Consider the following 17,286-nt stretch of genomic DNA (forward strand, 5'->3'; position numbering starts at 1 on the left):
TACACTTAATATATATCTATATATATCTACATATATGGTTGTTTGTCGATGTGTGCCCTGCGATTGGCTGGCAACCGGTTCAGGGTGTCCCCCGCGTACTGCCCGAAGACAGTTGGGATTGGCTTCAACACGCCCCCACGACCGTTGTGAGGATAAGCGGGTCAGAAAATGGATGGATGGATGGATATATTCGCATGTTTGTGAAAAGCATCACTCATCCCGCTCTCCACTTCGGCTCTTCTGCGTCCTCCTCGGCTGACATTGACAGCTGCGCTACAGCGACTGGCAAGAGTGTCTGGCTCTTGCTGTTGTCACGGATAGTCAGTGTCAGTGTCACCATCTTGAACAATCATAATTGCTAGCGAATAAAACTTCATTCGGCAGTTTAAGCCCTTAAAAAGCACATTTTCCATGATCCCGAATGTCCGAGCTTTTCCCCGTCCTTGCGAGATTAGAAAACAACAACTCGAGGAAGACTTTTCCCGCAAGGTCAAACATGGAAGAACGAAAGGGATTTCTCGACACTTCTCAAGATCGATGCTCTGATTTGTTGAAGTTTTGCAGCCTTACGAACGCATCATTTTAACTTCTCGCCGGCCAAAAACAAGTCAATATGGGGGAATTATCCGTTGGCTAATAAGCTTATTTAAATGCATCAATGCCCTGCTGCTGGGACTGGGGCTGGGAAGCCCTCGTTTGGGTGGCATCCAAGTTTAATTGGCATTCCCTCTCCTCTGCAAGCCAAACTAATGAAGGGGACAAAAGAGGGCCTCAAATGAGGTGCAAAACTGTGAGCGCGGCAACATTCTCACGACCTGGTAGGGAGCGCACTCTTGCAAACATTCAAGGCTATCATCGACAGGATGCCTTTCTGATGAATATTTTTTGACAAGACAGCATTGTATCTGATTTGCACCGGCACCGTTGCTATGGTAACAGTATTTGTGTGCCTGTGTGTGTGTGTGTGTGTGTGTGTGTGTGTGTGTGTGTGTGTGTGTGTGTGTGTGTGTGTGGAGCGCACGCACTGGAGCGAAAAGAGCTGTGGTTCGGCATCGTTTTCTGTTTCAGGCGAGTGTGCCAAGCTGAATCTAAGATTTTTTTGTTGGAGTTCTCAAAGACACATTTACATTGAGATTTATTTGCGCTGTTGTTCTGCATCCATTGAGCGATTTGTTCATTCCAGTCATGCATTCAAATTGATACAATGCAATGCAATCCATCTTGAGATGCAAAATACTACAACATAATCTCAGCATATGTTTTTTTTGGAATGCAATTTGAAGTCATTTCAATTTTAATTCTAAATGTACTTTTTGAAATATAATAATAGGATTTTTTTTTTCATATGTAAGCATCCAAGGCTCCATTTTATAATTACTCTCTCTCATAACATACATTTTCAACTGTATTATTGTTATTATTATTTTGAGTTGTGTTATTTAATTGTCATTTGTCATGTAGTTGTTTTTTTATTTTATTTTTTTTAAAGGAACTTTTCTTTCACAAATTTACAAAGAATAGTTTTTTTTTTAATTTATAGATTGCTTTAAAACTGATTCACAGTCCTGATTTCATTACAGTTATAAAACTATTCTCTCTAATCACATATATGAAGAGTATTTTAGTTATTATTTTTGATCTCTGCATTGACATGCAAATTTGAGTGATTACACATTTTTTAAATCATCATAAATCTCCCCAATCTTTTTTTACCCATTTTAGTCCTTCATGCATTTTTTTTTAAATATTAGATTTTTATTTTTCAAGCCTCATGGGCCTCCCTTAATATTTTCTTTTCTTTATTTATTTATTTTTCTCTTTTTGACAACCGTCATCATCATTACTAGTATAATCCTGTGGTATTCACGTGCAAATTTGAGCAATGACAATGTGTGGAGTTTTTTTTCCAGAAGATATCGGTAGATTTTCCTCTTTGAGCACATTTAAGCCGGATGTGCATGTGTCATGCAGGTACCACGATGCACAGGATGTGACCAGCAACTTCCTGGGAGCCATGTGGCTAATCTCCATCACCTTCCTGTCCATTGGTTACGGAGACATGGTCCCTCATACTTATTGTGGCAAAGGGGTGTGTCTGCTGACTGGAATCATGGTGGGTACAATGCCACACTGTTCTTCTCTACTCGCGCATAAAAATACTCCGATACAACAACATTGATACAACTTAACCAGCATATATATATATATATATATATATACATACACACATCTCATAAGAAATCTTATTTGTGTTGTCCAAACTTTCCTTATAACAGAATTTCCTTATGCGGGAAATGACTATGGTACATGTCCCAATATATGGTCTAAAAACTGTTTAGAACTCAGAAACTGCAGCATACACTACAGGTATGTGAACAAAATACAGTACAGTATAACTTACGTGTCGCCGTTTTGGATCCAATGAGAGTAAATAGCGGCGCGGACACAGTTTTTCCGGAGTATCGAGCCGGACTTACTCGAGTTTGCCCCACTGCGGGCTTCCCGTATGGCTTCCGGGTTTCGGGTAACGGAACTTCCGTTGTTATGAATTGATCATTAATGTAATATCGTAGTCGAAATTTAAATGCATAGGTTTTTATTCAGGGTGAGGGAATTTCCATTTGACAGAAGTCTGTAGGTGGGAATACTTACTGTATACTATTCAGCGGTTTGGCAGAGAGCAAACAGTTCTTCAAGCTGTTGACATTCTCATTTGAAATTTAATACAAGGGTCATTCAATAAATCAGGTGAATTATTCGGTATAAGTGACGATGTGTTGTAAGCGACTGGCTGAGACCAAAGGTTGAAAACGACGTTGAAAATTTAAATAAATAAAGGTAAGATTCTATCTCTATTAGAAGTCCTTATAGCGAACAATCCTTATTTACTGAATGACCCTCATATTCACAGGCATGGATTATTTCAGCTCAGCAAGAAAAAAAAAACGGTCTTCATTGCGTCCTTTCGTCAAATCTATGTATTCTCTGCATGCACTGCCCCCTGGAGGGCATGGCACGCATAACAACAAGCAGCAAATGTCCTCTCCCTCAGTCCCTGGCCCCGCCTTTCTCCCTCGTTCTCTCTCTTTGCCATCCTCGCCTCGTTCAAAAGGTCAGCAGAGTACAGAGCACTTTAACCCTTGCCTAAGAAATTCGGCTGTTCGTTTAGCGTGGACACCCAACGCACCCGACCTCCCTCCTGAATTAGCCGAATTCGACAGTACGTGCGTGTAGGTGCACAAACAAGAGAGAGCCCATTAATGTTCATGTGTGCGCACACGTCCTCATTGCATAATGAAGGTCCTCCCTATCAAGGGTGTCACATCCTCCCACTCGCAGTTTCTCTCGCTCGTTCTCCCGTTCTATCTTTTTCCTATTTATCACATTTCACTTCCCTGGCTGTCCATCGACTCCTCCTCATCCTGTGCCGGGCCCGGTGTTTATTTCTACCCGCCGTCTGTCTCTCAGTGTCCCTTTCGGCATTCCAATTTACCCATTCGGATTGGCCTCAAAGCGATTTTGGCTATTTGTGCCACTCGTCGTTAATTTGATTGACATGATTAGTCTGATGTGAGGCAATGATGGATTTTTCAAGTTATTGCAAATGGCTCCCCCCAAAAAGTCTGCTTTGATTAAGTTTGCACAGTCGGGCAAAGGGAAGAAGATTGAAATGAAGCATGTTACCTATGATTGCCTCCCTCAAAGGACATGTAGCATACGGAGACTAATTGCGAGACAGCGCGCGGTGGGTGCGCGCCTCAATTGGGAGTGATGCATTTTTTAATATGTTACCTAATCGTATTAACGTTCCGAATGGCGGAATGATTTAGCTCCCCGAGTGCGTCAGCTGTCGTTCTCAGAAGCGCTTTTTTTTTTTTCCCCACAAAAATGCAAATTCATAGTGGGGATGCTTTTAAATCCATTTACTTCCAAGTAATTGAAGCCACTTGGTTATACTTTGGAATTTGCAGAGAGGAATTATTCAGCCGAAGCTCTTATTTATGGAGATGACAATTTGTGCGAAGGACCGTACAAGGCAAGTTGTTTATGAAAATAAGTCAAATTCATGCGTGCTTCGGCAAGGTTCAGACTTCTTCTGTGTACTACTTCTCTCAAATGTTTTCTGTCTAGATCTGTTCGTGAGCACTTCTCCCTTTGCCGAAATAATCCATCCACCTCACAAGTGTGAAGTTAAAAAATGTCTTCCAGAACCAATTAATTTCGTAAGTAAATGTATCACTGGACTGTAATTGAATCAGCCGGGAGCTTTGGACAAATATTACTGAATCGTCTTTACTTCGGTAAAGGCTAAATGAACGTGGAGTGAGCGAACCAGGCAACAGTCGCAAAAACAAAGGGGGTAGGATGGCGAACGTCCCTTGCTCGCCGCCGCGGGCTGCATCCTCCACAGCGTGCTGACACAGTGCTTGACACACACTCTTAAAGAGGACTCCCACTCACACACACACACACACACACACACACACACACACACACGCACACACACACACACACACACACACACACACACACACACATCAGAGTTTGCGGAGTGGTTTATTTTCACTGCTCATCAGAGGAGGAGTGATGAGTGTTCCAGTGCGTGAGGGAAAATGACGCTCAAAGTGAAGCCCGAGTCACTTTCCCGATGACTTGCTTTTAAAAGTAACCAAGTTCAGATTACACGTGACTTTAATCGTTACATTCAGCAGATACCGACAACTGTGCTTCGCATAGAAATGAACCTCGGTTTTGCCACTTCATTGATCGTGCATTTTTACAAGTCACATTTAAGAATGAAGTTTGTTTTTATCCAAAGTAAAATAAATCCAACCTTTTTGACTTTCCATAATTATATGAGCTACTTTAAAAAAAAAAAAAAAAGTAGACAGTCTTTCTCGACTTCACTAAACAGAAATAAAGGTTAAAAAAAAAAAAACTAAAGGCAATCTTTTTAACTTTACATGACAAAACGCAGCATTTATAATGTACAGTGTAGAGGTTGCGGGTTTGATTCCGGCTCCGGCCTTCCTGTGTGGAATTTGCATGTTCTCCCCGGGCCTACGTGGGTTTTCTCCGGGTGTTCAGCTTTCCTCCCACATTCCAAAAACATGCGCGGCAGTCTGATCGAACGCTCCATATTGTCCCGAGGTGTGAGTGTGAGGGCGGATAGTTGATCGTCTCTGTGTGCCCTGCGATTGGCTGGCAAGCGGTTCAGGGTGTCCCCCGTCTACTGCCTGAAAACGGCTGGGAGAGGCTCCAGCACCCCCCCCTGTGACCCATGCGAGAATAAAGCGGATCGGAAAATGGATGGATGGATTGATTGAATGTGTGGCATCTGAAAAGACAGAGAAATATGTCTTTGGGAGTGAATGTAGACAGAAAAAGTTGATTGGTCAGTTGGTCGGTCGTAAAAGTTTTTTGGTTAGTTAGGTAGGTAGAATAAGTTATGTGAGTTATGATCTGTAGGTTGTGAGGTTGGTGGTAATGATGTGTAGAATGTGGAATTTTGGTTGTGTTCATTGTAGGCAGATGCACGATGACCTGTTTGTATCATTTCTTTGTGTCCTTTTAGCTTTTTCTCAAAGCTAAAAATGATCCAAATTGTCTTGCGGTGAGCAATTGTCAGGCCGTGGCGCAAATGGTAATTTGCCGTTTTCTGACAGCGAGGTGGATCGCAGCGGCGTGGCAGAGCAAGCGAGGGGAAACACTTGAGCCAATGAAACAAATCACAGCGGCTCAGCTCGCGTCAGTCCGTCTGCAGAGATTACGCGGGGAACCCCGTCGGATCCAACACGTGTGGGAGTACACACAAAAACTCCCACATACCCCCCCCCCTCCCCTCCAACACACACACACATGCGTGTGCACACACAATGTCTCCATAGAACAATCAGCACCATGCTGATTCGGACCGCAGGGCACAATTGCACACGCAGAGCTCGGCGTTGTGCTCTACACGTTCTCCTGCAGCAATTCATCAGAGCTTTTTTTCTCGGCAGCGGTGGTTTTTAAAGTGTACTATATGAACCATAACACAAATGTAAAGACGAAAACGGGGATGAAGTGTAATTACTGTTTGTTTGGGACAAGCAAAAAAAAAAAAAATTATATGAACGTCTGTTGTGTGCATTTAAGGGCCATATCCACGTGAGTGATGTCAAGAACGTGGCGGGTTGTTGCGCTCAGAGAAGCGAGGCTTGACGAGAAACATTCCATTTTGCCAGTGTAAGGGCTCCCACTACGCAAACGCTTGGTATACAGTATTTAAAACGACCCATAGCTTTGTCTTAGGGAAGTCTATTTAGCTTCTTGCTAAGCAAATACTGCAAAACACCTGAGGCGGGCTAATGAATCGGATCTGTTGTATTTTATAACCCTTTAAGTAAGATTTTTGAACACAAACATCGGAGCAACACATGTCGACAGACAATAGTCACTGGCATATATTCCAATGGCTGTGAAGATAATTCATCGGCCGATTAATCGGTGCTTGGAATTTCATCTTGACCCGTACTGGGATTAGCATCAGCCTAAAAAAGTTAATCAGTAAATAAAAGCCACATTGGTCAGGCCGTAATTCAAAACATTGGTTTCAAATTTTTGGAGGTGTATAAAGTTTGAGAAACTTTCATATTTATGAACGCTTGGTGGATTTCCATTGACTTCCATCATATTTTATTCATAGCTGCGGATGAGTATATCGAGTATACGAGCACTCACGCCCGTTTTTGCGTTGCCTTTGACTGACCCCCGGGCAAAGTTATTTTGGGGGAACAACTTTGACGTTGCGGCGTGCTTCTTCTTCTCTCACCGCGAGGAAGGAGGAAGCGGCCATAAATTTTCCTTCAACACTCTGAATCTTAATTCATTGCTTATCAGGAGATATGCGACCTCATTAACATTGCCTTCGCTCGACACCGTCGTCCGCTTCTTCCAGCGTTCATCCCTCCTCGCCATATGGACGCACTCGCCCTCCGCTCGCTTTCTTTATCTTTGCCTCCCTCCATCCCTCCCCCTTTCGCCCCCCCCCGTCTTCTCCCCAGCACTCAGCATCCCCATTGAAAACAGTATCTAATCTGAAAGTTAACTTCAGTCTGTCATCCTCCCCGCTGTCCCACTTCACCGCGCAAGCGTCGCAGCTCAGCGACGCCGCCGCGCGTTTCCCCCGACACCCGTGCCTCCCCGTCGGCCCGCCCGAAGACTGACACCACGCAATTAAGATCGCCGGCCTCCCATGAAATGACATTATGGAGTGTCAATCTCCGATGCTTTTTCCAGCGAATGTCTCAGTCGCGTATTTGAGAGGTATGGAAGTGAGGAGGGATCTTCGACCAGATGGATTGGAAATGAAAATAGATTTGGCTTGCTCGCCGACATGAAGAATTGCGGATCTGAGACGGAAGTCTAACCTAATCCTTTTTTTTCAGCCCCTCTCTCTTTGCCTCTCTCTCTCCTATCACTTCTGTTTGGCACTCGTTTGCGTTCTCCTGTCACTCACTCGGGTTTAATTCTCAAAGTCAAATTAGCCAATTCCGCCTCCTTAGCAATTGACTCCGTGTTCTGCTTCTATTTATACCCCCCACAAAATCCGACCCCCCCCCCTCCCCCCGCCCATGCAGGGTGCCGGTTGCACGGCTTTGGTGGTCGCCGTGGTAGCCAGGAAGCTGGAGCTGACCAAGGCCGAGAAGCACGTCCACAACTTCATGATGGACACGCAGCTCACCAAGAGGGTGCGTAAAGGCCTCGCGCGGCGTCGTGAACAAAACTTATGTGCAATGTATGTTCCTGAATCTGTTCGCGAACTCCTTGAATGACATGTCCACCGATCGGTAGCGCGCTTCCGATTCATCTGAGAATGTGTCGTTTCATTCGAACAAACAAATCTCTCGAGTGAACGTCCTGAATGGAATCACTTGATGGTCAGCCGCCTCCCGTTTGTCAGACGGGAGCGGAACTGCCGCTTTCTGTCACTTGCTCGTGAATCTTCGGTGAATGACGCGGCCAGCGTGTGGGCCGATGGGGGAGGGACTTTTGACATCTGAGTGAGCGTAACTTTAAGCGTTAATCGCCGACCAACGTGTATCATTCGGTGAACTCTCTGTTCCTGCTCGGAGTGGATTTTTAAGTGTTTCCTCCTCACAAGGATTCATTGGCATCCATTTGTCCATGTTAACGGCTGACGCTGCGTCAAGTCACATGAGCGCGCGCGCACACGCGCACACACGCACACACACACACACACACACACACACACACACACATCGCCATTTTCTTAACAGACTACGCACATAAAAGTAATGAGTGGAGGGAAGATGAGGGGGATGGCAAGTAGCGGGTAAATTAGAGTGTGTGAGGCTTCTTAAAGTCTGTTTGGCTCTGTTTTGCCATTGTTTCGAATGAATCTAAAGTGATAGGAATACAAATGTATAATGTGTAGAAACAGAATGTACACATACGTATCATATTATTATTATTATTATTATTATTCCCTCTGTGGGTCGACAGCAATTATGTACAATGATATTTATGACATGAACGAAAATGATTTTGTGAGACAGTCTCCACTGAGTGACGTCATTGACGGAATGCCGAGTCGCCAGTCAGCCATTGTCATGCATCATTGATCCTGTTAACCGCTCCTTACCGACGTTATCAAGTTATTCGGCGAGATGCCGTGGCGCTGTGTGTCGATGCACATGTTGTTTGAGTGGCCCAAAAGGAAAAGACTAGGGCACATAAATGGACCAGAAAATTGGAACGATACGGTTTGGTTCTCGCAAAGCGAATGAATTTCACGCCGGTGTCGATGAGCATTTTTTTGTTACAAGCACTGAGAAGACCTCCGTTTTCTCAACACGATTTGGAAAAAATAATAATAATAATTCATTAATTCATTCAATTTCCGATCCGCTTATCCTCGCGAGGGTCGCTGGGGTTGTTGGAGCCTATCCCAGCTGTCTTCGGGCAGTAGGCGGGGGACACCCTGAACCGGTTGCCAGCCAATCGCATGGCACACAGAGACGAACAACCATCCACGCTCACACTCACACCTTGGGACAATTAAGAGTGTTCAATCAGCCTGCCATGCATGTTTTTGGAATGTGGGAGGAAACCGGAATACCCGGAGAAAAGCCACGCAGGCACGGGGAGAACATGCAAACTCCACACAGGGAGGCCAGAGCTGGAATTGAACCCGGTACCTCTGCACTGTGAGGTCAACGTGCTAACCACTGGACCACCGGGCCGCGTTTCTGAAATTATTCGATTGAAAGTACTACACGTGTCTCTGGATATAATCCCGTACGAAAACATTCCAACTATATGAGTGCATGGACGGAAGCCTGTGTCATGGCTTGCAACTAACAATGCTGCCGATATAACGTGCGGAGTGGCCGACCGCGCAACATAACCACCGTGGCAATGATAATGTAGGACGTCAACCCACTGTAACGTGTACGCTCAGTGCTAGCGGGAATGCATGCACCAAGTAGGGAATCCCATCGTGCGCAATATCCAGCATGGCACAGCCTCGATTTGCAAACAATGACATTAGGCTCATAACCGCAACCTATATTTATTACCGCTCCTCCAATCCCGATGGGTTTCGTCTCCACTCCATGTCCGGCCGTTCGGACACGACATTTTCCGCATCCTGAGCATCTGGCTCATTCACGTATGGTCCAACATACATTTTACCAACAGCCTCCTCTTCCTCCAACTCTTGAAACACGTGGATCCCCTCAGATAAATTTGAAACGTCACTTCCCAAATCGATTTCTGACAAGCTTTGTACACATTCCATAGTGAGTGCCCCGCTATTGTTGTCTTGAAGTGACATCACACTTCCAGGTTTGTCGCTCGTCAGAATCTCACTCCGGGAAAATGATTACTTTGTCCAGTTTATGAAATAGAATTTTTTTTTTATGCCCTTTTCAATGTACAGTATTTTGTTTGATTGCTTGATTTGTGACATAAAAATATTCCATTTGGGATTTTTCCTAAAATGACTTCACTCGTGACCTTTTAGCAAATGACTAAATGGTGCACGGCATCTATTAGAGGCCACTACGCTAAGTGGATTTTAAACTTGTGGTATTTAAGTAATGCAAGCAGGAGCAGTGTGGTAAAGGGTGTTGGCATTTTCAAGCTGTAAAATTCCATTGCCAAAACAATACCGTGGTTTTTTTTTTTGGAATCGGTTTTCAGTTGAAAGGGGAGAGGACCGCATTTATCGGTTACCAGTCCCATTGGGGGGTTTTCGCGTCAGTCGGGGGTTGACAGCTTGTCCTTTTGCTGCGCCTCCTTTGCCCTCCATAACAACTGCATCGCGCTCGGCGTCGCCGTGACAGTGCCGTGTTACTCTACAGAATGGAAGCCAAAATAAAGGTTATTTCCTCTGAATTTGTCTCGCCAAATGTCGTTCTGTCTTTCCATCACCGAGCTTTTCCCTCCGCCGTCCTCCAATTCTCCCACCCTCCTTCCACGAGTGCGACATTTGTCACTTTTACTGTAAATTCCTGTCCGTCTTTTTCAATCTGTCATCTTTTTTTCTTTTGCTTTTCTTTCTCGTGCCTCTCGCCATTTGGCCTCCCTTCCATCGCTCTTCTGGCCCTTTTCAATTTTTCATACAATTGAAGGACCCACGTTTTAAAAATAGCAGCTAGTATCAAATATGTAGAGTACGTTATGGCAGCAGGGTATGTAGGAGGGAAGATCAATGACTGCATGTTCCTCAAAAGAGGATGAGATGTTCACCGGGTACTCCTCTGGGCATCCTTATGCCTCACAACGATTTGGACAGTGCTCACAAGGGAGTATTTGGCTCATTTCTTTTTCTTTTTTTTTTACACTTTTTTTTTTCTTTTTTTTCCCCCCTTATTTAATTTAATGTTATTTATTTGTGTCTTTATTTATTTATTTATTGGGGTGGGAGGGAGCCCATAGTAGTAGCCCTCATCTGTTGATGGAGATTAAACAGTGAGTAGACAAAAAAAAAAAAAAACGCCCAGAGCCTTATATATTGTACATTAGGCATATGTGTGGGCTTTTTTAGGGAATTTTTTTTTTTCTTTTTCTCAAACTCTCCTCTGCAACTGCTCATCCGTCACCCTGAGATCTCCTTCTGCGTCTGAGATGTAATGACAGCCTTTTCCACGTTGACTTCTAAAGTATTTTTGCTTGTATATTGAATCCCCACCACCCCCCTACCCCCAACAGAAATGCCATACAATTTAAAAAGTGATGTGATCTCAATTAACACACTCCGGGAGTGTTGCGTCGAGTGCTCAATGTGCAGCGCGCACGGTGACATTTCCTCGCAGGGTCTTTGGGTTTACGCGGCGGTAATTGTCTCCTGCCCTCGATTACTGAGCAACTCATGATTGAAGCTGTTGAACGCACATTGATTTACATGCACCGGGCCTTTCTCCGTCATATGGGCGCGCAACGCCAGAACACAATCACTCAAGTCCATAATGATGAATGATGCAACAATAGACTCCGCCTGACATCCTGTCCATCTTGCCGACGTTGTACATACACTCGGGGGAAACGGAATTACACCGAGACACGTGCCATCCACTTCAGTGGCACGGTGTCCCCCCCTTTAAATGGGCGAGCAAGAATGGATTGCCAATTAGTGGAGAGCGTGGCCGATGGACCGCGTCGATAGTTGGTGTGGGTTTGTGTGTGTGTGTCATGAAAAAGTGTTCTTAGTGAGCTTGCTCAGCTTTGTTTTACTTTGTAAAGCCCGGCGAGGACGGGTTTTGGACACAAAAATTTGAATGTGTGCTCACACAGACGGTGTGCAGCAAAGCAAAGCAGCAAATTCTGCATGACCCTCGTCTAGACACATATAAGATTTGAGTAAGGTATCATCGATATAATCACATTGTTGCCAGTCCGATCAACTGCGAGCCATCGTGACATCACAGTCAGGGCCGATGAACGCCGAGGCTTAATCGGCGATGAGCTAACACCGAGAGCACAGGGTTAATTTCAGTTCAGCTGAGCGTTCCTCTCCCCGTAATAGGATTTAAGATCTTAATTGATAATAGTTAGCGTAACCCCTGAGTCGATGGTGTGTGAGGTTTTAATTGCTCATGTGAGATGTCAGGACTAGCATCAAAGGTTTTATCTAAATTGCTGCAGGCGCTTAACTCGGCGCTTCGCATTTTGCAGCTAGCTGAACACGTTCGCGGTGGATGGTGGAAAACTTCATTGCAGGTGCTAAAATCTCAATTAAAAGCACAAGCGAGACACAAATGTCTGCATAATTTTATTTTTTTTTAAAATGGCACCACTTTAGTCAGAATGGTATTTTTTTTTTTTTTTTTTTTTAATGAGCTCATATCTTGTCGGGCAAAACTTGCACTCAATTTTGGCCCCCATTCTGTAGCGCCGGCTAATTCATTGACTCGTGCTCCAGCCAAAGAGAATATGCTGCAAGATCGCTCACTGTTTGCGCCATGAGCCGAACGGGAACAGCCCATTCCCCAGAGATCCCGGGCTCTCTTCCACCCCAAAAGAAAACAAAGAGCACTCTCCATTGAGCCAAGCCGTCCGCCAAGGCCGAACACCTTGTGTGCCGGAGGTGGTGATAATTTAAATAGACGTGATGGAAAACTGACTTTTTAATTGCCTGTGCGTACAAATGGTGTCTCTGGAGTGCCCCGCCACCAATCAAGTATCAAATTAGGCAACCGAGTATTTTTATGTTCGGCGCCTTACGCCAAATAAACAAAATGACTTTGCAGCAATGTAGGTGAAGATCTGCCTTTTTTTTTTTTTTTTTTTTGCCACAAGGTAAATGAACTACAGTGGCACCTCTTCTTACGAATCTCTCTTCATTCGAAATTTTCAAGTTACAAAATGCCTCAACAGGAAAATATTGCCTCTTGTTCTGAAAGAAATTTCAAGATACAAAAGGTAAAACTACAGTCTGGCCCGCTACTCGCATAGTTTCCTGAACGCAACATACTCATAGCTGCTCTGCCATTGGCTATTACCGAGCATCATCCTGGCACCCCATTGGGGGAATTTTGGGGGTGCTTGGAACGAATTAGGGCATTTACATGGAAAACGCATCTCGTATTGCAAAATTTTCTACTTAAGAAATTTCTTCCAGAATCAATGAATTTCATAAGTAGAGGTACCACTGCAAATGTAATCACTGTCATGTCAGTGGCAAAAGATGCGCAGGGCTGCGATGTTGGATGCGCAGAATGGGGAACAGTGTTATCAGCGTTAGCAGCCAGGAACATTGCCACAAGAGCAAACACATATGAACTTTACCAACCAGCTGACATACAAAAAGGACCACAGAGTGACACATTTTGGGTGTGAATCTCAGCTCAGGCCCTCCTGTGCGGGATTTGCATGTTCTCCTTGTGCTTGCATTTGTTGTTGTTGTTGTTGTTGACTTATTGAGGGTTTTTTTTGTTTTGTTTTTTGGTTGGTTGTTGTTGTTTTTTTTAAATGGGATTTAATGCTAAATATAAATGTACATACATTCAACATGACGTAACATACAGTGTTAAGCATAAAAGAAAAAAAATCAAAAAAAATGACACAGCATCCCTACTCTTTATCATGCATCTTTTCTTTCAGAAAATCGCTGCTCTCTGAGATGTTTTTTTTTTTTCAATTTACTGAAATAATTTGTGTAAGGCCAGGTTAATACGCAGTCCCTGACTGAATAGATGCAGCAAGTTTGTTCAAGCAATCTCCTTTTCACAATGCTTGTCATTATGTTTCTTGTCACACGTAATGTACCAGTTCACAAACCCAAGAAGGGCAAAACCAGCAGCAATGTCGCCATGGCAACGTCAAGCTTTCATTTGTTTTCTTTATATCGTCGTGAGCAATCCAATTCTGTCATTTCCTTAAGCGGGTTCGGAGCAATTTTTTTTACAGTCTATTTGATTTTTAGAATGAAAAGATTCTAAGCCCATGACAAAACTCCAACTTGCGTCGTCATTTTTATTCCGACGTGCTGCCGGATACAAAAACTCGTTTTAGCAGCAGCGTGAGCTTCAACGAGCCTCCTGAGTGGCTATCGTTCAGTTTCACGTCGCAATCGTGGGTCCATGGGGCGACCGACCACACAACCATATGCACTCGTAATAAACGGGCTTAAAATTTCCGATTATTGACCCAAAACGTTTCCTAAACAGACTCAAGGGTGGTGGGGAAATCACTTGCAACACATCCCACACCACTGGATAATCACTCACTATTTTGTTTTTGACACATCCGACGATCACACCAATGATGACTTGTATCCTAAGAGTGGAAGAATTCTCAAACCGGACCGATAGTCAGTAAGCTCACTTTTTCCCTGTTTGCATCATTGATACTTTTGTGGCGGCGTCATGAAAAATCCAAACTGGACCGAAAGTCAGTAAGCTCACTTTTTCCCTGTTTGCATTATTGATGCTTTCGTGGCGGCGTCATGAAAAATCCAAAGAAAAAGCTAGTCCTAAGAGTGGAAGAATTCTCAAACCGGACCGATAGTCAGTAAGCTCACTTTTTCCCTGTTTGCATCATTGATACTTTTGTGGCGGCGTCATGAAAAATCCAAAGAAAAAGCTAGACACACAGACGATATGTTTCCCAAGAGCATACGGCGTTATCCAAGCCCAAATTTTTACGTTTTACCTTGAAATCAGCAGAATTTAGCTTTCGACGTTCTTTATTGGCAAATGTAGTCAGTCAATTCGTAAGTCAACATACCACTGTACTTTCCAGAAACATTTTGGCAAAGGAGCTCTGATGACTTCAATCCAGCTCTGAGCATGTGGATACCCCGAGAACACACCGCGCTGACTTTTTGTTGTTTTGGGGGAGTTTCTTGAGCCTGGGTGGACATCAAAATCTTCCGTGTCATTGTTACTGGGAAAGTCAAACCCGAGAGTCGATGCGTGTCCAGTCGGCACATGGAGGAACAGGGTGGGCGCTTGTCGCCAAGGTGACCGCTCTCTTTGTTTATGTTTTTGTCCCCTCCACCTAATCACCTATTTTACACACACACACACACACACACACACACACACACACACACACACACACACACACACACACACACACAGGTCATTAAGGCAGAAAAGGGGCAGGCAGCCACCGTCGTGGTGATGAGTGATTGATTAATCCTTCGCAATATGGCAACCTCTCAACGCCGCTTGTTGTAACATATTTCCCGTGTACCTGACATAAGGTGCGCCATTCGCGGGATGCAACGGAACACCTTTGACCCAGATGGCACCAACATAGCTCCCCACGAACAAACCATATGCCGCCACTACTGCTGACATAAAAAGCCTACATTCCACTTTTTCAAATGCCACTTATTTGTGATAGAAAAAAAATTGACTCAGATTTTCTTTTTCCCTTTTTCTACTATTAATGTGATGAAATTCTGGCCCCCCCAAAAATTCTACCTTGGTTTCATCAGAGCCATACACACATTTTCCCACATTTCAAATGTGATATCGTAAACTGTAGCTGGGCTTGGATTTTCACTTTTCTAGGTAAAGCTTCTGGAAGAAAAAATGGGAGGTTGCGCTGTTGTGGGCATGAACACAGCCCGCGTGCTTCCCAGCCAATGGAAGCGCTTCCTCATTCACTTTAAATTCAGCACAGGGGAGGCGCATGGTTGAATCCTTTGATCAATGCGATCTCTCTGATGCTTTTGAAACTCTCTGTGGACTATGTGACTTTAAAAATGTCAAGAAAATGCCCTTTGACTGGCTGCAGGTGTGTGCCGACTCCCATCTTCTGCGAGTTTGAATGGGAATGGTTAATTCTGGAAACAGCCCCATCCCCAGACATAAGAGGATGTCCACACGGGTGCAACCACGTCATGTCAGTTGTTTATTTTTACCCCCCCCCTTTCAAAAATATCCCCCCCCCCCCACACACACACACCCAAACAAATCAATGGAGCTGTACAGGTTCGGTCACATTAATGGTGGATAAAGTAAGGAAATGATTGATCTTAGTCTCTCACTTTAACATCATAAAAACATGGGGTTTGAACAGGGGTGTGCAAACTTTTTAGATCCGCTATAGCTGCAATCTTCACGCAGTCATTTAACTATATCAACGGAAACCAATTGCTTTACTACGTTTAGAGAATTGAAAAAAAGAAACGCGGTTGCATGGGACAGTGTATTAGGCTGATTAAAACTGGTTGGAAATGGCAAGCTGGAGAGCAGTGAGACAAACATCATCTTTATGTGACGTTTGGTCATCCATCATGGGGGTCGTTGCGCTGCAAAAGAAAATGTTCCCATCGTGAGAGCTTCGAAACGTTGTACTTTACATCCCATTGATGGTTAGAGCGTTTTGATGAAACGTGACAGTGGGATGTTCTTCCAACCTCATCACTCCTCATTTGACTTGCTGTGATGACTCACCTGATAAACAGGGTGAGGCGCATTCATGACTGATGAACGTGTTAATACGCGAGGACGCCAACTGGGCTTTTCAGACCACCTTCTCTTGATTAAAAAAAGAGTGGAACAGGCAATGATAAACAGAATTACCGAGATGAGTTGAAAGGTCAACTTCTCAACATTTGTCACCTGGAAACCCAATTACTGCCCTACGATGTCCAGTGGTAGCTCTACTTGTGAAATTAATTGGTTCTGGAAGAAATTTCTTAACTCGAAAAGTTTGCAAGTAGAGACGTGTTTACCATGTAAATGCCCTAATCCACATATGTCAAAGTGCCGGCCCGCGGGCCAAATCCGGCCCGCGAGAATGTTTTCAGTGGCCCCTGGGATGATATTGATTTATTATTAGAACCGGCCCGCGGACCGCAGCAAGCCGAGAGCCCGCAGATCTTTTACACGCACCAAAACTACATTTCCCACAATGCAACGGTGACGCGCCAAGCAGTCGGCCGCTTGATTTAAATATTTATTCGTCTAGCAGTCGTTCCCATAACAGTGGCATTAGCTTTCAGATACCCATCAAAAATGGCAAAACGGAAGGTGGGCACTGAGAACCGGGGGTTTCAAACAAGGTGAGAGTCGAAGAACATGTTCATGGACGTAGCTGGAAAACCTGTGTGTCTTCTGTGTGGAGAAAGTGTGGCGCGATTGAAATAGTGTAATCTGAGACGACATCATGAAACGAAACACGCAAACAAGAACATGGACATGGAGGGGGAAGGGGGATTTCATTAAAAACGGTATACTTAAAGTTTGTGACGAAGTTTACCCCAAAAAAAGCAACTCTTTTTAAACGTGAGCATTAGCAGAAACACAATGGCAGTGTTTC

General features: G+C 44.2%; 1 protein-coding gene across 1 annotated transcript in view; it reads left to right on the plus strand.

Annotated features, from left to right (window-relative positions):
* Positions 1 to 17,286, plus strand: part of kcnn3 (potassium intermediate/small conductance calcium-activated channel, subfamily N, member 3) — a 76,664-nt gene that overhangs the window by 51,445 nt on the left and 7,933 nt on the right. Inside the window, exons 6-7 of the mRNA XM_019878784.1 lie at positions 1,972 to 2,113; positions 7,623 to 7,733. Of these exons, the coding sequence (XP_019734343.1) occupies positions 1,972 to 2,113; positions 7,623 to 7,733 (253 nt within the window). The remainder of the gene's footprint in view (positions 1 to 1,971; positions 2,114 to 7,622; positions 7,734 to 17,286) is intronic.

This window comes from Hippocampus comes, unplaced genomic scaffold (genome assembly GCF_001891065.2).
Source record: "Hippocampus comes isolate QL1 unplaced genomic scaffold, H_comes_QL1_v1.1 scaffold315, whole genome shotgun sequence".
NCBI lineage: Eukaryota > Metazoa > Chordata > Actinopteri > Syngnathiformes > Syngnathidae > Hippocampus > Hippocampus comes.